The sequence below is a fragment of the Synchiropus splendidus genome, chromosome 11 (genome assembly GCF_027744825.2).
Source record: "Synchiropus splendidus isolate RoL2022-P1 chromosome 11, RoL_Sspl_1.0, whole genome shotgun sequence".
Lineage (NCBI taxonomy): Eukaryota > Metazoa > Chordata > Actinopteri > Syngnathiformes > Callionymidae > Synchiropus > Synchiropus splendidus.
In genome coordinates this window covers 519,004-538,468 of record NC_071344.1, presented here as the reverse complement: position 1 = coordinate 538,468, position 19,465 = coordinate 519,004, and the positions used below count along the sequence as shown (strand labels likewise).

General features: G+C 48.9%; 1 protein-coding gene across 1 annotated transcript; it reads left to right on the top strand.

Annotated features, from left to right (window-relative positions):
- Positions 1-9,440: 9,440 nt before the first annotated feature.
- LOC128767589 (endothelin receptor type B-like) lies at positions 9,441-19,274 on the top strand. The gene is made up of 8 exons (XM_053879713.1): positions 9,441-9,546; positions 11,250-11,726; positions 13,564-13,676; positions 13,736-13,940; positions 15,425-15,574; positions 15,641-15,774; positions 15,909-16,017; positions 17,975-19,274. The coding sequence occupies exons 2-8, from the start codon at positions 11,307-11,309 to the stop codon at positions 18,116-18,118; spliced, it is 1,275 nt and encodes a 424-aa protein (XP_053735688.1). The 5' UTR covers positions 9,441-9,546; positions 11,250-11,306; the 3' UTR covers positions 18,119-19,274.
- The last annotated feature ends 191 nt before the right edge of the window (positions 19,275-19,465 follow it).

The following is a 19,465-nucleotide window of genomic DNA, read 5'->3' as shown; positions in this document are numbered from 1 at the left end:
GCTCTAAAACACGGTGGAAAACCTGGGCCACACAAATGTGTGTTTATTCAACAAGTCAAAATATATCATGCGACATACAGTGAAGCATCTCTGTGAGTCACCAGCGAGTCACGGCTGAAGAGACTTCGGAATATAGACGGAGCACTCGGATCTTCATGGGCCACAACAGTACAGCGCAGAGGCAGAAAGTGGAAAGTTGTAAAATAAGCAAAAACAAACGAATAACAAAAGAAGCGGAAGAAAAACGGGATGCAGCCCAACTGTGACGGTCGGGAGCACACGACACAAACAACTAAATCAAGAGAACTAAAAGTGAAAAAGGAGGGCAAACCACAAGCAAAAAAACAGCACAAAACTAATCTGATGGGAAACAGGCAGACAAGGAACACGGCAGAAGACACACCCTGTGTCAGTGCCTTTTCAGCGGAGGTGCAGGTGATCAGTGGAGATTGTGTTCAGGTGTGACCATGCCGGGCGCTGCCAAGAGGGAGCAGAGATAAACAGAGCAGGAGGAGGAAGCAGTTCCAAAATCAAAGCAGCAGCAGCGGCGGCAGGGACCGTGACATATCAGTTCAGGCATTTAAACGGCACCAATATGGCTGATATTGTGACCCGCAAAAGACTTGCCACGCGACAGCTTGTTCTCTTCCAATCTCACAGCGTAAAATATTTTCTTTTGTGGCTGCTGAAGTGGTCAAGAGTTCCATGTGACCTGGGTGTCGTTTCGCCTTCATCTGATGGGATTAAATGTCAGCAGGCGATCACTTGGGTTGCTGTACTGTGCTGTACAGTGCCACGGCAGCAGAACAGTTCTTCACTCTCCAGTCTGTGACTTCAACGTCTGCGTATATTGACAGCAGACAGTGGTGTAAAACAATTTGTGCATGGTCTGCCTTCATTTCCTTTTTCCCCTCCTGAGTTCACCCCGGGAGCCATCAGTTTCCAAGTTCAACCATCAACCTTTCACCTCCGAACGTTCGACTCTCAGCCGGTAAACACAGCAGAGAAACTGAAAATCTTGAGCTCTGAGACTTCCACTCTGGGCTCAGAGGCTCGCGCAGCATAGTAAGAGCTGACAGTTGAATCCTTCACTTTAAAACAGAGCTGCTTTCACCAACATCTCCACCGTGTGACCCTCAGCTTATTTTGAAGAACCACCTCATGATGTCACGTGACCCTCACATGACCTCAGGGAAGGGAGCGTGAAGCACACACCCAAGAAATAACGGTCCCCATGGTTGTGTATTCTCGACATCCTTTCATGAAAATCAGCTCCTGAACTTCAGCTTCCCCTCAGACCTTTGTTTTTCTGTCACCTACCTTCTGCCCTTTTTGTGGTATCAGCGGTTTCCTGCGCTGCGGAAGTACCCACCTATCCTGAGGGCTTGTTTCTCCTCTGGCATATTGTTGCTAAATTCTGCAAAGAAAAGCCCTCTTGACCCGACTGGGACATGAATAACAAACCGGAGGTGCAGGTTTACTCGCTGTTGATGTCATGTAGGAGACGCTCTTCCTGCTCTCAGGACAGCAAGGGCGGTTTTCAAGGTTGTTTTGGAAGTGAAAGTCAGATGAATCCTGATAAACCGCCCACCATCGTCACCCCAGCGAGACATCCAGAGAACAACAGAGAATGTTAACCAACATCCAGCCCAGCGTTCCTCAGGCATCTTAGCGGGTCCTCCATTGCTGTAGTTAAAGCAGTCAGTTTAACCTTAGGGCGACATTCTCCCAAGCATATGGCTGGAGTTTATCATTTCTGCCAACTGTTTATGAACATGCCATACTCAAGAGGGGTGGGAGATCCATTCCCAGCCGGGGATCACCTTCATTTCTTTCTCTGTTGACAGTATAGTTGTTGACAGACTTACATTTGATTCTAAGCGTCGTAGCACAAAGGTCTCCTGAGCATTTGGCCTTTCCATCCATCATCTGCTGAAGCAGCTTTTCAGTGGTTCTCAAGGAAAAAAGAACGTTAAACAGGTCTGGGAGAAAGAAATGTGCGGGTTGGAAGTTGGGTTTTAATGACATCATCATTCAGCCACACGTCGCTCTTGGACAACAACAACAACAGGCAACAAACGCACATTCAACAGGGCTGAGGAAGTGAGCAGAGGTGACCTAAAGTCAAGAAGAACTTGAAACGTTTTCAAATTGAAACAATGCTTTTCGTCATGATTCTGCTTTTATTTTGGTCACGTGAGTGCTGTTTTGTTTTCTTCCTCCTGTTCCTGTGGCCCACGGCTGGAGCCAATGGACCTCCAATCACCCCAGCACCAGGACTCCAGCAACGTGTGCCCGATGGTTTGCTTCGTTCGTTCCTCTCTGCCGTCGTCCATTTTCTGTTCAGCTATTTCTAGACCCTGGTGTTCTGAGTTTTTGTAGTCTGACTCTCCCTGCTCCGCGTGGCCTCTTGGTTTCCTCTAACTCCCTACTGCTGCGTTTGTTTGTTCGATAGTCTGGTTTGTGTCGTGTGTTTGCTCTCCTGTTACAGACTCTTCTTGCATCCTTTCTCCCGGTTCGGTGATGCGTTTGTATCCTGTGATTAAATTGTTGTGTTGATTGTCGCTCCTGCCTCCTGTGACTCTTTCAACACTGTACTTGGGTCCCGCCCTGCGTCTGGAACCCTAGCACTTTTTTCTTTTTTTTTTTTTTTTACGACATACATCTCTAATGGCGAGCATGTGCTTCACTTGCTCTAATGCAGGGCGCAGCGTGTTGCTTTATTGAGTGTGATCGACTGCACTCGCTCCATGAAACATCCTTCAAAACGGATTCCATTGTGAAGGCCTGCGACCAATTGGAAAACACTTGGGGATGTTTTTTGTTGTTGCTTTTGTATTTCTTTAAATCACTAGAAAGAGTGTCTTGTATCTATAGCTCAGTCGTTGAAACTAACTCCGACATGCCCAGGTAAAGTCCCCCCAGACGTAAACGTCGACTGCCGCCCCCAGTAGGCGCCGGTTCAAAGGGAAGAGTCTCATGACTGGGGAAGCCGCACCGTATGTCAAGGCCCTGTCCTGTGAGCTATAACTGTGGAGAACGAATGATCAGAAGAAGGAAAGACGTGGGTGACTAAAAGGCAAAGTCTTCTATTAATGGGCTCCAAAATAGCTGCAGTTCCATCTGCCTGTAGAACAAGCCAGAAAGTCCCTTCCAAAAGACTACGCCTGGCTTTGTGATCACAATCCAGCAGGTTTCAGTTTATGACCTCCCCAAGGAGGGAACAGCATGGTCTTCACCTCCCATGAAAAAAGCTCTCTCTTAAGTCCAGAAGTTTGGGGGTAAATGCGGCTGCTTTGTTGTATGTAATGGCTTTTCTCGTGCCCTGAGGCGACAGAAGAGTGGAGGTGGGTGAGGTGATGAGCAAGCGATGTCTATCAGGAGGAAGCGCGTGTCATGTTGCGTGGTGCTCTCCTGACACAACACCGTCCTGCTGGACGCGATAGATCCAGCCGCCTCCCTTGAGATGAGCCATCGGCAAAGCAGAGCTCGGGCTGCCACACGTGAAGAAGGCTGTGAGATCACCTGCTGCCGGCCGCTTATCTTGGAGGTCACCGCTGGAGACTGTAGTCCACAAATTCAGGAAGAGTCAACGTTGCAGTGAGGAGGGGGGAGACGGATGACTTATCATTTTTGACTGACTAGCCCACACAGCTGCAGGGGACGGCTCCCCTCAGGGTGCAGGGCCATGTCTCGCATGTTGTGGAAAGGAAAGCCATTCGTTTCACGGCAGACAGCCGAAACATGAGTTGACCGCTGCGGTAGAAATTGGGTTTTTCCAGGTATTGTCTGTGGGTGCTGGGGAAGCCGTGTGCCAATGTTTCTCTTGGTGTGGATCTTCATCGCATCGTATCAGACGCAGAACAGAAGACATTTCATTTGCCAAAAGGCGGAACATATTTCCAGTCAGGATTGATCCAGACCATCCCTCCACCACATGAGGAAGATTGGGCCGCTCAGGCTGGGAGTCCAAACGTGTCCCACCGCGCCCATGACAAAAACACACGTCTCACTCAAGTTTCTGCTGGACGGCTGTCCCAACAGCTGAAACATTTCAAGACTCCAGACAAGCCGGTCAGACTCAGGACAACAGTTCTGACAATTCAATCAGCTGGTTTTCCAAAACATAATTTCCCATCCATGATGAGGCAAGATCCATAAAACTGACGTCCACTGGATGAGTTAGTGGACCGCTGACATTCACTGAAGAGGAAGTTGAGTTGCAAATTTTGCCCCTTGGAGTTGGGAGACAAGTGCTCTGTCACCAAAGATTTAGTGGTGACTGTCATACTCACTGAAGCTGAGTGGAGGAAAGTGTCCGGGCGCTGATGTTCTGCTTTGATGGGTCCTTCATGAGAACTTTAAATTACGACCCTCTTTTTAACGCCTGTTCTCTGAGCACATTCCACTGTGTCAAACCACGTGTGCGTGCGTGAGTTGCTGTGGCTCAGCCATGCGAGCAGATGTGATGGCTATTGAAGTAGAATGTGTGCAAACACGTGTAAACGGTTGCAGGAATCAAATCTTCACTGCTCAGGTGCAAAGTGGCCTCAGTGGGACTATTGCAAGCCTCCTGCTAACCGGCAACACGTGTCAGTGGGTCGCAGTGATGCTCTCTGTCCGTGTCATGAGAACAACTTGCTCCCTGCTTGTTGTCACGCTTCAGTATGAAATGGACCCGACCAGTGCAAATCTCGCACTCACCCAGTTTGACGGCGGCTCATAAAGGATGGACTTTCCCACGCTATGGAGCTACGGTGTGGAATCCCGGCTTCCACACAAAATAATGCGCAGCAGATTTTTTAGTTCCACTGAACCAGTCCATCATTTCCGTCTCATCGGTCCCCAGTTTTTGGTCTTCCTGCAGCTGAACAACAAATCAGCTGGGAACAGATCTGGTTAGTGTCATCTATTCACCAGCAAATTCTCACCGATCTCCATGCCATTAAACTTGATTGTCATGAACCACGAAGGTGATGGTGAGCCTCGAAAATATAGACGGCCGCAGTTTCATCTGGGAGGTGCGACTTTGAAGGCAAGGTCATAGGTTGAACTAAAATAGGGTGAATGTAAACCAAGTTCACCTTCTGCGACTGACCTCACACAAAGGTGAGGAAAGGATCCGCTCATGGAACAGACCTCAGGCCATGTTCATGTTGGCAAGTGTGCGATCAATGTGACGGGAGAGGGGAGTCTGATCCTCTGATCCTGTAGAAGAGCTGGAAGCTGTTGTCCTGTGAGTTGCCCCTCAGCTGTTGTCTTGTGATCGTGTAGAAGCTTTGGGCGCTGCAGTGACTTCCTGTTCCTTTGATCCGCAGGGAGCAGGGTCCCCTCCTCAAGACTTTTAAATCAGCATCCCACTCACCCACAAACCTTTATTTAATTCCATCACATGACTTGTACCATGATCACATGTGTTTCTTTGGAAGCGACCTTTGATCTCCAGCCAGATTTCTGATTTTGTTATTTCACAGTGGCTGATATAAATGGTTCTTCCTATGTGTGTTTTGACTGTGGGAGGAAACCAGAGTACCTCTGGTAAAATCAACAAAAAATTAAAAAAAAGGAAAAAGAAAATGTTGCTTTCTCGAAAATACATTTAAATCCAGTGACAAAAAGGCCAAAACAAATCCAAAGAAACATCTTCAAAATGTTTCACATGTATAGTATTAGTATAGTATTATTCTAAAAATGCTTGTGTAGGTTATTATTTGATGATTTTGTTCCACGGCGGACCTTGTTTTCAGCCTTGTGTTATGTGTGACAGTGTGAGGTGTGTGTGTGTGTGTGTGAGATGCTTTTCACAGGACGTTCTAACCAGATTCCCCACATGCTGGCGGAGCTGAGAGGCTGCGCCTGTGCGTGCCTGTCGTTTTTCTGTTTTAATGCCTCTGTTTTTCAGGCTAAAGATGAGAGGGACTCTGACTTGGCTTTTGCAAGAGCTGGCTGTGCAGCGAGGAGAATAAATCCTGCTGTTCCAACTGCTCCTCCTGGTGATTTGAAGGCAACCAAGAAAAGCAGCCTGTCGGAGCGTGATACTTGTCCATGCCTTGCTTTGTACCCGCAGCCTCCTGATTCTCACCACAAATCACCCTGACCCAAGCCACCTGCAACCTGCCCAGCAAGTTCTTAGGTCAGTCAAGTTGTCATCAACCTGAGCCGTATGGGAGCGCCATCCCATGGCTCCACCCCACCGTTTTTTTCATCTGTTTAACATGATGGACAGTGTGGTGAAGCGCAGCGTACAGCAAGAGGAAGTGGGAGGCGGAGCTCACCCTCATACGCACTTGACATGTGACACAATAGGAGTGAGAATGTGTCGATTTTGGTGGTGATGATGGGTCCCAAAGACGCACCACTGAGGACAGAAGGTCAAGGACAGATGGAGACCCCGGAGTGGATGTGAAGAAGCCAAGGAACAAGCACAAACTGAGAGGCATAATAAGACGTCAAAGGCAACAGGGCAAACGCCCACAGCTCAAGAGGTCCAAAACAAGGCAATAGAAAAACAGGTGCGAAAAACAGACGAAGACAACGAGGGACAGTGGCAAAGCCAGGTGGACAAATGAGGAGTCTGTAAAAATTCCAGAAGGAGAGCAGTGGACATCCAGGCGTCTCTTCCAGGCTGCTCTTCTGCACAGGCTGCTGATAGAACCGCTTCACACTCACTCCGTCAATCGTGTTCTACTGCCCCAGACAACCAACAGTTCTATCTCCACCACAAGGCAACATTTGTTTTCACTCACCAGCATCTCGCATGGTCACTTTGCATTGGATCTGCAGTGATCAAACAAGGAGTGTGTGCTGAGTTAGCTCTGAATTGAACCTGCAGGTGGCCTGCACGGTTCTGACATCCACTGGTGCTCAGGCAGGTTCATGGTCCGGTGATCCTCGCGCTTCTGACCCAGAAGTGCTGGCGCCTGTCCTGACAGCCCCAATATCTTCATCCTAAATGGGAGGAAAATGATTTACAAAGCTTGTGCTCATCTGCGTGACAATCATGTGCAGTAGAAACTCACTTCCAGGCTCATGACTTTCCACTGGAGCGGGCCAGCCTGTCGTGAAAGTTGCCAGCGGGACGATACATGAGACGGCCTGTGTGCTATCACACGTCAGTCAACTATAGCTGAGATTCTGTCATGACGTCACATGGGTCGGGGAGACAGAGACTTTGGACATCTAACGCTGGAGCCTGCATCATATTGGCGCACGTACGGGGGACCAGCGCTGTTGATCTCTCACGCCACTTTACAGAGGACCTGAGCAACTTGACCAGTCCTTGTTCCAAACAAGGAAGTGTTTCTATCCTCCTGGCAAGTGCACCGCCCGGCCACTTTGTCGATCCTCGCTTCAGATGGTGCGTTATGTTGCCCTTCAGTGATCAACACTGCACCATCTGAGATTCATCGGTTCCTGAAGTAGCCAGGACTCTGGCAGCACCTTGGCCAAGTGACACCCGGATGCCTCCTAGCTCAGGTGTTTCTGGGGATGGATGGATGGTGGACAGATGGATGGATGGATGGGCTCTGTAAGACGATACGGCTGATTCCGCGAGTGACGGTGTGTGGCGAATCAACGCTGCAGCGCTGTGTTAATGAGAGGGATGAGGCAGCTGGAATAGTTGCTCCTGAAAATGGAGCAGCGTTTTGGTGCCACACAGATAACCGTTGTGTGTCCAGCGTGCTTCCAAATCGTCATCAACATCCAGCCCGTAGGTGGCGCTGCGTCGCGTCAAGAAAAAATGAAGACCAATGCGCCACAAACCGCAGACAGACAACAGCGAGACAGCAGAGACAGAAATGAATGAATCAATTTTTACAGCTGGAGCAAGGGGTCAAAAGCCAAGCCATAGAATCCCTTTGTCGACTCACAAGACGCCACGAGAGGCACATTTTGACCTTCACGGTGGACCTCTTTGCTTTCAACTTTTCCTTCAGAAGTCACCCGAGAAGATCACCGTCTCCCAGTTCTCCATCTCCTTCATCATGTGAAGCAAGCCCCTGGACAGTGTAATTCAGACACGTGGGTCAGAGAGTGTATGTAACCTGGTGAAGTGTACACACACGGCGGCCTGCAGGGTCAACAATCTCAACTGGCTCGCCATGACTGTCTGCAGTGAAGCAGTGGACACCCGTCAATACAGTAGATACAGTAGTCTCCTCCTCTGGCCTTCATCCCTTCAGGGATCTGCTTTTTTAATCCTGAAACATTTGCATTTCCAAAATGGAAATGGAAAAACAGATTGAGTAACATAAAACTTTGAAGGAATTCCTTTATTCTTATAGGATTTTAGATGTGTCACATGATTGACCGGGCCGGTGTGTGGGCTCATGACAGACCACTCTGAGTTATGTGATTTGATATCAGAGTTTTCAAGGCCTGCAACCTCGGGCACCTTCACTGGAAAAAGCCTGTTTCCACTGCCAACTTTCTCCGTGGTCAGATTGTCCTACTCAAGTGATTTCAGTCGACTTGTTGTTCAAACCTGCGGAACTATTTCAGTTATGTAACTGGAGGATCTAAAATGACAGGTTGGTTCTGAGGAAAAAAAACAAGGCATCTTCCTTACGTCACATTCCAAACTGGATGACAGTGGCGGCTCTTTCTGGCTGTTAGCAACAGATAGTGTCAAACAGCATTTGTGGTCAGTGACCCACAAACATGGGGCGTTATTGCTACCTGTGAAATCACCACCTGAATAGACAGAGAAACGGAGGCACGCAGGCGCCACTTCAAACTGAGGTCAACAAGGCTCATGTCCAATTGCATGCTTGTTCGGCCCTTTTAGTCTCAGCTATTGAAAAAGAAAAATGGAAACAGCCGGACAAAACGCAACATCTGAAGACCCAAGAAATCCCAATTTTACGTGCCACTGTCCTTTGGTCTGAAGGTCGCTCAGATGCTGCATGTTGGCCAGATGATCCATGTGATTGAACCTGAACCTGATTCTATTGCTCTGTTTTTTTCTTTTCCTTTTTACTTCATCATATATATAGGTACAAAATTACAAAGCAATATGTTATTTGCATCTTTTTCATTTTAATTGTTTTTTTTTTATTGTGGGTTCTTTAATCAACAATAAAAAAGACTAAATATTTGGCTTTTGTTTCTTTGTTTCTTATTAAATTATTTGAGGAAGAACCTGTCACTTGGCGTTAGCTCAAAAGTAAAACTCTCCATAATCAGATTAAGAGCCAATCAGGAGGTCCGTGGAGCGGTGACAGCCAGCAGAGACGCGGTTTCCATCATCTGAATATTCGGACATCATGACTGAAGAAACGTGAGGGTGAGGTGTGTGGCTCCCTGGTGACGCCCAGGCGGGGCCGATTTACAACATGAACAACAGGACATGCTGACGGACACGGGAAGGATGCTCGCCTCCGGATTGGCTGCTCCTGCGCCCTATAAAGAGGCAGCGTGAGTCCGCGCGTCAGAGCGCAGAGGAAGCGGAGCAGCGGACGGCACTGGCTCGGTATTGCGCATCGCCTCGTGGATGTCTGTGGGAATATCGATCTGTGGAGTAGCGGGCTGACAGACTCGACCAGGGTGAGTCACCTTTGAACTGTAGTATGGGTCCAGAATGGAGCTCTCACATCAAAGCAAACTCATCCTCTCCGTCTGACACTGGAAGCGTCCGCGTTGCGTGAAGAAAACTATCCCGATTTGACCTGCTCTCTGCCTGTCTGTAACACAATCTGTGTTGTACATTGATTTAAACTCATCTGCGAAGGAGGCAATGAAAGGTCGTCATGTTCAGCTGAGATTCCTGTGAGAGAAATCAGGCGCGTAAATGAAGGAACTGAAGGCGCTCGCTCCAGAACTGATAAAGGTGTTCTGCTCTGTGCAAAGGTCCGATGTCTCCATGAAATTCCTTTTCACTTTCACTCAACACGCTGGAAACAGCGTTGCGGCTGACGCTTTATAAAGCGGCCTTTCTCAAGTGCTTCTCGCCCCTCGCCTCCCCCGACCACTTCCCGCCATTGTCCCACTCATCCTTCTCTTTATTGTCGTCCCCGAGGTCCTGACGCACGCACCTCTCTCACGCTCCCCCGCTTCCGAGCGCGTGATTCTCTGCGCGTCTCTCGGCTGGGTGCCAAGGTTCCACCTTCTCAGATCTGCAGCCAGAGTCTCGAGGAAGTGCCACTCAGACGTCACCTCACCTCACAGGCATCGGAGTTGCCACCCAGTGTCTGTTCATGGGACTGTGCGCGTGATGGAGCCTCTGCTACCGTGGTGATCAGATGTCGGCTGGGTTCAGTTGGTAGTCCTGCTGAAGGCTCCTGCAGCCCAGACACACACACACACTCCATCAGTCAGATCATTTATCTGAGCTGCAGGGCATGATGGGGCCAACTCCCAGTTCTATGGACCCTCTGTGATGGGGAGCATGTGTCAGGCCCTCCAGCTCCTTCCCACGCACCTCCGATGAACTCTATGCTCCTTTATTTGATACTGTTTTTTTTTTTAATACATACATATATATACATATATATATATTCTAACATTTTATACCAGCATTTTCACATGTTCTAAATATTGAAAACAACGTAATAATCATCAGAATAATTAAAATGCATAAAAAAAAATTCCATATGGATACAGCTTTTTCCTACTAAAATTGTAGTAATCCTGAGATTAGACACAAAATTGTAGTCCAATATAAGTGCACAGCAGCCTTTAGATCAGGGCTTTGCTTGGGCGCCACCACAAGCAGAGTCCTGCTGGGGCGGGGCCGGCGGGGCCGAGGGCCGGCGGACGGACGTGGTTTCACGTGTGCCCGCTTGTCCTCGCTCAGTCTGCTCCGTGTGATGCTGTAATGTGTTTGCATTGAACGTGTCTTCTTGTGGCTGTGAGAAGACGGAAAGACCAGGCTGATTAAAAAAAGACAGAAAAGCGGTGAGGTGTCCCATCATGCTTTGCGGGATTCAAGCGTCTCATCTGGTTGTATGATGGTTCTCCTTCTGTATGGATGTCATCAGGTTAAATGTTTCCAAATCAAATGAATTTCAGACAGTTTTGTGTGGCGTTCAATGACAGTTAGAAGAAGGAGGTGCTCTGTTTAGTTGCGCGTGTGTGCTTTAAAACAATGAAGTGAGCCGACATTCAGCGGACCCGCTCAACTGGACTGAAGGTCGTGCTGAGTTCAGGCTCTCTCAGGTGACCTTTTGCCCTTCAGGCTCCTGTGTGCTACTGATTGACAGGCTGCCAAATCCGTCCGTAAACAGATGTTTTGTTTCGTCCTGCTGCAGGACAAACGTCGGCGCATGCAGACCCCCGCCAGGGCCCTGTGTGAGAATGTGTGTTGAATGAGCAGATACCTGTGCTGTGCGACAATGAGGGCGGTGGCGCTGCTGTGTCTGCTGGTGGTGGTGGAGGTGGAGGTGGGAGCCTCCAGAATCATCCGGGACTCGGCCAGTGCGTCGGTGTCTTCACAATCCCACAGTCCCAACGCGTCTGCGCTGTCGCCGCCGTTGTTGCCGGGCTTGCCGAAGGGTTCCTCGCCGCCGATGTGCTTGAGGAGAACAGAGATCAAACACGCCTTCAAATACGTCAACACCATCGTCGCGTGCCTCATCTTCGTGATCGGAATCATCGGAAACTCCACGCTGCTGAGGATCATCTACAAGAACAAGTGCATGAGAAATGGACCCAACGTTCTCATCGGCAGTTTGGCACTCGGAGACTTGCTGTACGTCATCATCAGCATCCCAGTCAACGTGTACAAGGTAAGCCCCGGCAAGTCTGGGCAGAAGACTGTCCAGCGCCTGCTCCCACTTCATCCATCACTGAGGCGTAAAGACCACACGTTTAGTCAGGAGGAATGAATCAAAATATATTCCTACCAGTGTCAGGAAATATAGCTTAAGTTTTCTGACGGCTTTCTGCTTTTCTGACAGGTTGATTTATATATTCTTTTTGGTTTTGTTTACGCTGATGCAATGCCATATTGAAACTTGGTTTTGATAGTTTTTCTCATAAGCAATCAACAAAAAATACATCATTTGTATTTGTTATTTGGCGTTGGAATTTTCCAGTGTATGGGAAAAAACCCCTGTCGTTCTGACTCTTGTTGTCCTTCCGTGCTGCAGCTCTGATTTCCTCTCCCTTCCACTGTGTCATTTCAGTCATTCCCTCTGACCCAGCTTAGTTGTGTTGCCTTAGCTTTTTCGACCCACAAAACTGCACACAAACTAGATTGTCAACCTCTTACTGGTGAGGTCCGCTCCAGTCTTTGTTAGAGTATAGTGTAACACCACGGTGCATCTACGCTCACGTAGTGTCTCCTGGATCTTGCTGTGTGAGGCCTCAGCAGAAAGTTGTCACGCCCATGTGAAGTTGCCACTCATCTTTCTGCAGTGTGACATGAATGAACCAGGCCAACGATGAGTGAGTGTGAGTCTTGTATTTTGTTGTAGTCATGGCATTGGTGGATGGTGTCATAGTTTTCCCACGATGTGGTGGGACGACATGTCAGCGTCAGTGTTGTGACGTGCAGTGAGCACTCTGCCTTGAGTGCTTTTGATGGTGATGATGTAGGGCTGAGGTTGAAGAGGTTATATAGATGTGTGTGTGTATATATATATATGTATATTTAGCAGGAGAGTTCAGAGACTGAACTTGGGGATCCAGTTTTGCTCAGGCAGCACTGGTGATGTGGCGGCGGATTTCCTCCGTTGTCTGACAGTAACTGACGGAACAGAGTACAAATGAGGATGGTTGTGTGTTGATAACGCTGTAACGTCGCTGAGCTGCTGGAATGTGACAGTGTGACTGTGTGTTTTCTATGTTGTGTAATTGTACACGGAGGGCGTTGTAGCATTGAAACGCTAAAGCAGTGATTCTCAACCTTAGGGCCGAGGCCCATGGTGGGGCCGCGAGCGCCTCCGAGAGGGCCACTAAAGTTCTTTGTTTCACGTGTCTGGGCCGTGAGACACTCCGATTTAATACATCTGCCACGTATGGTGGCAGTAGGCTGTCATTATACTGACCTGACAGCTGCAAATTTGTGATAGTTACCAAGTGTGGAGAAGTTTTGAAAATAAAACATGATCAAGAAAGTGACGCCACCCCCACTAAAGTGAAAACTGTTCATGAAATGATACTTTCATTTACACGTTACCTATATCTTCTTTAGTTTATTTTGAAAATCGAATATATTATTTGATGATATTTTGACATTGTTGTATTATATTGGTTTTATTCTGAATTTGACTCACGATGTACAATTTTCTCATCAAGTGTATTTTTTTTCCTCGGCTAACTTGGATGAATATGAGGTGGTTTGGTTTGTTTACGTGTAAGTAGATTGAATATGGTTTGCTTGAATGGGCCCCGGGACAGGGGGGTGAAGAACCCCTGCTCTGAAGGATGAAGTGGCGTGGACATGACTTGTGTTGAAATGCCTCGTTGATGCTTCAGTGTTCATCATGTAAAGGCGGCAAACGATGGAGTGTGTCTGGTGCGGCGCTGTTGTTGGCCTCAGCGTCAGGAAGACAGACGTGTGGAGGAAGTGACCAGCGAATGAAGCACTTTGAACCGTCTGCCTTCTTGATCTCCCCCCAGCTCATAGCGGAAGACTGGCCGTTTGGCGTGTACGTCTGCAAGATGACGCCCTTCGTCCAGAAGGCTTCGGTGGGCATCACCGTGCTCAGCTTGTGCGCCCTCAGTGTTGACCGGTGAGTGAGCGCCACCACTCCCCCGCTCCAGCGCTGACTCGCAACGCCTTGGCCTGCAGCTACCGTGCGGTGACGTCGTGGAGCCGAGTGAAGGGGCTGGGGATCCCTCTGTGGAAGATGGCGGAGGTGACGCTCATCTGGCTGGTCGCCATCCTGCTGGCCGTGCCGGAGTCGCTGGCCTTCGACATGGTGGAGTTTCCTTACCGAGGCGACACGCTGCGGAGCTGTATTATGCCTCCGCAACCCAGCAGCGACTTCTTGAAGGTAGACTATCGAAATGCCTATCACTTGATTTGGCTCCTGCTCAAGTTTTATGCCTTGATTTGACACTTGTTTCTGCCAGTTGCTCTCGCCTCTCCTCGCGCCTCCTCTCAGTTCACCAGAGTGATTCTCCCTGAGCAAGTCAAGAGGTCAATTGACTTGATAGTAGCCTTATGTTGCAGGACGATAGTGTCAGGATTCATGGCGGTGACAGAGCCAGGCCTTATTTTCGCGCATGAATACAGTGGAGCAGGAACTCCTGCACTGACAAAGGTTCCCTGTTGACTGGAGAGAACACACTGTTCCATTCAATGAAATTAAAACCATTGAATGCTTTTAACACGTTTTTTTGTTGTACTTAAGGAATCTTAGTTAACTGGTTAAAGTCCCACAACAATATATATATATATATAAATATCTATCTATGTATATGTCTATAGCTGGACAGATGTGTTCACTTGTTCTTGTTGTAAGTGTGGAAGCACTTGTGAAATCAAAATGAGGGCATTGTATTTCTGTGGTTCAGTGGCCCTCAGAGCGACGGCGCAGTTGTTAGCTTGATGCCAAAGTCAGGAGCCTTCTGTGATCAAATCAGCTGGCGGTCTGAGAGTTGCCTTTCGTGGCTGTGCTAACTTGTTTTAGAGTGAGCGGCGGTGTCCAGGCATGAATCGATAGCTGGTGCTGGGCCGGTTTGCTCCGTGGACGCTCTTCTCGCTCATGTCATGCAATGTCGCTGATGGTTTAGCGTGTTAGTGGTGCTGTTAGCTAAGGTTTTTACAGTTGTGAAACAAGTGTATAAAAGGGACGGATCCTGCAGGAAGGGCTGGAGACGACCTTGGTCAGAGCAGGCGGTTTGGACACAGAGTCGCAGCAAGACCATGAAGAAGAGCAGATGGTGGGACCCAAGATGGAAAATATTCCAGATCAATGATCATTTCTTTCTCTGAATGACGTGGAAACAGAGCAGCGCACGCTTCCACTAGTGAGTTCTGAACTGTGGATATGACATCGTCTGCAGCCAGACAACAAAACGCTGCTGCACTCACTGTTTCAGAAACTCAATCCGGGTGAATGGAAATGTTTGACTTTATCCTCAGGATTCTGCCTCAAAGCTGTGGCAAAATATTTTTCACTTCACAATTCAAGATTCATGAGTCCCTTCAGCAGCAGCGCCAGTGGGAAGCAACCTTGAAAATAGCTCGGTGTCAAGTGTCAAGGATTGTCCTCGGTTCAGCTCAATTATTTTTCCAGCGAGGAAACTGCCAAAACCAAAGTTTAATCAGGCCTCGTTACTCACATTTAGTCAATTGCACCGAAGGGGAAGTTCAGGAGGAAGTGTATTTACTCTGCAAGCAGCTGGGAAATGTGCATGGAATCGGCGGCTTGGACTTCATGAAGAGGTCATCCCTCAGTAGCAGATGCTGCAGTTAGAGCTTGACTTTCATGAACCACTGGTGTGTGTGTTGAGTCTACCGCGCCTGCTTCAGGTCTACCATCAGGTGAAAGACTGGTGGCTGTTTGGCTTCTACTTCTGCCTGCCGGTGGCGTGCACCGGGATCTTCTACACGCTCATGTCCTGCGAGATGCTCAGTCGCAAAAAAGACATGCGGATCGCTCTCAACGACCACATGAAGCAGGTGGGCCGACGCACCTCCGCCGTGACCCGAGCAGCCCAGTGTCAGTGTTTGTCTTGCTCCGTGCAGCGGCGGGAAGTGGCCAAGACGGTCTTCTGCCTGGTGCTGATTTTCGCTCTCTGCTGGCTGCCGCTCCACATCAGCCAAATCCTCCTCAAAACGGTGTACGACCCGTACGACCCCAACAGGTGTGATCTGCTCAGGTGAGTGGCACGGTGGAGGTGGAGCCTCAAACCAAGGCAGCACCGTCTTCATCCTTGGCTTCTTGTGTTGCTTGGACACACTGAATTACTGACAGTTGATGAAAATGACCTTGAACTCATGTGTTTCACGCCAGCTTCCTGTTAGTGATGAAATACATCGGGATCAACATGGCCTCGCTAAACTCCTGCATCAACCCCATCGCACTCTACTTCGTCAGCCAGAAGTTTAAAAACTGCTTTCAGGTGAGAGAGAATGCGCCACGATGGTCACGGAGAGGTTTGCACTTTTGGTCAGTCACCGTCACCTGATGCAAACACCATTGGTGGGGTGGAGCGTGCGTCACATTGCATTACACACACACAGTTTGCCATGATTCATCATATACAGCAGCCGGGTTTCTGTTGTTTTGAACGATTCTGGATTAAAGGGAAACTAATCTGGCAATTTCAGCGCCTTTGAAAATAACAGTGACCCCTGTTGACCACATCAGTGTGTGGGGGCTCTCGATGGTCTGAGATAGTTACATTAGAAAACGTGCATATGAGGATGAGCTGAGAGGCCGAAACCTTGTTGAGATGAAAAAGAGAGCTGAGCCGCAAGCTTCATCTCCCTTAATAATGACAAGGATCTATGTGTTCAGGCTGTTGGGAGTCACTGCAGATGTGTGTTGTGTCATCACCACAGTGTGGAGGATTTGAATATTTTTCTGAAAAAAATGGGATTCCAGTTTTTTGTTTTTTTCCAATCAATTCAGTGCAACTATATGGAGGTTTAAGGTTTGGAGTGTGTGAGTCGAAACGGAAATCCACTTTTCTTTTTCTCACTGGCTAAATATGAGCGTTTAAAATGAAATGTTCTCTGGAGGCCAAACAGCTAGTCTGTTGTGTAACAGCACAAAATCAGTTTGTCCCAAGTTTGTTCCGAGCAGGACATTATTATATTGAGTTAAAGTGGCACGGCAGAATGAAGATAACAGCATGAGTTGTTTGTACGGTACAGTCACATGACAGCTGGTTTTGGATAGAAGGCTCGTAAAAAGTTCTGTTTTTCTGTGGTGTTGTTGAGAAAACAGCTCAATTGTAGTGACTTGTTTTGCATGTTGAAGGCATGAATTTGAGCTGCCATATTTAGCGTCCAATCACTCATCTGCTGACTCTTGAAGCGACTGGCACTGATCGGCAGGAACCCTGATATTCAGCTCAGCGTCTGGGGGCCATGAGCAGGAGCGGCATCCAGGGCAACTTCATCCTGGAAGAGAGTCCATCTCCTGCGGAGCAGACTCTTCTCAAAGTCAGACGAGTTTAGGAATTTGGGGTGGGGCTGTGCAGTCTCCCCCTCTCCCTTCATGGAAACTGGAGCATGAGAGAAGAGTCCTGCTGAAGCTAGAGCTGAGCCAAAGGGCAGCTTGTTGGACTGTTGGTTCTGGGTTCCTAATTCAGTCGACAGTCTCAAACATTGGGGGACGACGGAAAGATCTCAGACGAGACAGTGGCGGAAACCAGTCTTTTCCCTGGGATCACATGTAAAGTCAATGGAGAGGTGCAACTGTCTGCCACCACAGGGCAGGTTCGGTCCGACCTTTGTGGTTAAAAGCTGCGATGACAAGCCACTGCCTGTTAACCAATCAGAGCCCAGATAGTACAGTGACAGATGCAGGGAGAGAAAATTCATCAATGAGACAGAGAAGTGAAATGGAAGAGGTGATGGCCGCCGAAGCTCACCGAGCCAAAGCTGAAGGATCTGATGGACCCAGAAACGCTTCCTCTGTAGGTAAAGGGCTACAATACTTCCTCAACACTAGACCTGCCCCCAGAACAGGAACGACTTCTTAAGTGCTAGAACAAGTTTGGTGCGAAGATAGCTCCAGAGAAGAAGAGCTCAGGTGGCAGCTCCACCACCTTGGCTGAGGCCAGTTGAGCGCGCAAGGACTCCTTCTGTCGCTGTACCCCAGGCACGTCCAACAGGGGGGAGGCCTTGGGCGGACACCTCCGCGCACGCAGTGACGACGTCCGAGCCTTGCTCCTCCAGCTGCTGCCCCCGCGACCCCACCCTGGATATCAACTGGGAGCGCCGTGATGGTTTCTCAGCAGTCGGTCTGCCTCCGTGCGCTCTCGTGGTGTCCGTTTATTTTGTCAAGTGTGGTTGCTGTGTGGCAGAGAGCTGAACGGCTCCTCTAATTTGATGTGTGTGATCCGGCAGTCCTGTCTGTGCTGCTGGTGCCGCCGGACGTCTCCCGCCGACGACCTGAGCCTGGGAGGATGGAAGGCTTCCTGCCACGGGAACGGACTGGATGGCTCCAGTTCCCGCTCCGGCACCAGTCAGAAGTGCTCGAGCTCCTCTTAAACGCATCAAGTGCCTCTTCTTCTGAAGCCACTGGCTGCCCACCGTCACACTGAGAGGAGGAGAAAGGTTTGCCGACTACACACCAGGAAATGAGGAATGGATGTGGAAGACTGTGCCAGTTTGCCATCAGATTCACCCCTTCTAGCACTCGCAACACTGAAGATGGATGCCTTCGTTTATGACGGCGCACCAGGGCGTGTGGCCTGATGAAGCTTTTATACCTCATGTGGAACGGTGGGAGGGAAGCCATGACCCAGACGCAGCGCTTGATCCCTCACACTTTGATTCGCCCCAGAGAAGGTGGCGTCAGAGCTGCTCTCAATGTGACTTCCAGCTGCCGTCCAGGTGGTTCCACTCCCGCTGCCCATATTACGTCATGACCAGCGTGGCTTCCGGTCATTACGGCTGATGTGAGATGGTTTTCTTCCTGCTTGTATAACTTGTATTTTTCTAAGAAAATGTCAGACACTTGCAGGGGCGCTGCCTGTTTTCCAGACGTGTCCGCTGTGTCTCCTGCACACTGTGGCAAAATCAATGCTGTCGACTTTTTACTGCAGCAGAAGTGCCGAGCCTGTTCCGATGCCTTCCTGCGATGCCACGGATCCTGGAGAGGAATACTTCACCGGGACTTTGTGAGCACCATGAAATGCATGGACGCCTCTTCAAAAGAAGAAGAAGAAGAAGAACTAAATGATGGAGTTTGGCTGTTTTTGACCTGGTGGGAAGGGGTCCTGTAGAAAACTGACTGGACTGTTGCAAGATATGAACTGACTGACTATTTAGCAAGCTGTGACGAGATTCTAACACAAGCACTTGATGCTGCGCCCAGACATCACTATTGCCTTCAGCAGTATTTAATACCAATGTGCATGTTATCATTTTCATTCAACTGTGGCTGTATGAAAGAAGATATCTTGGTGTATATTGATTGTCTAAACACTCATGATGATTGACTTGGTGTGTGTAAGACATTGTTTTCACCCAGTCTTTGGTCCCGAGGGACTTGGTTCTGGAGGACTGGAGCAGCCGGCTCCATGCCAGGGGACCTGGAGGATGGACACTAGTCACGTGAACCATGAATGTATTGTATGGTAGCTCTGATTCAAGTTCATTTATAACAGTCATACCTGTGCAAGAAGCACGAATAAATATGATTTATGAGTTACGCCGCTGTCTGGCCTCCCTCACTCCCGGTGAAAACATTGGACTCTGACACTCTGTCGAACTGTGAGGCTGTGGTTTGCTGTGACCAGGCTTAACAGACGGTGAGCTCCGCTCACTGGAAAGTATTGACCCTGTCTTCCTGGTCGGCTGCGGTACCAGCACGGTCCAATGGAGTGTTGAAAA

Coding starts and splice junctions, on each gene's coding strand:
- LOC128767589 (XM_053879713.1), top strand. CDS start 11,307: ATGAGCAGATACCTGTGCTGTGCGACAATGAGGGCGGTGGCGCTGCTG. Junction 13,941..15,424: donor CCAGCAGCGACTTCTTGAAG/GTAGACTATCGA, acceptor CGCCTGCTTCAG/GTCTACCATCAGGTGAAAGA. Junction 16,018..17,974: donor AGTTTAAAAACTGCTTTCAG/GTGAGAGAGAAT, acceptor GTGATCCGGCAG/TCCTGTCTGTGCTGCTGGTG.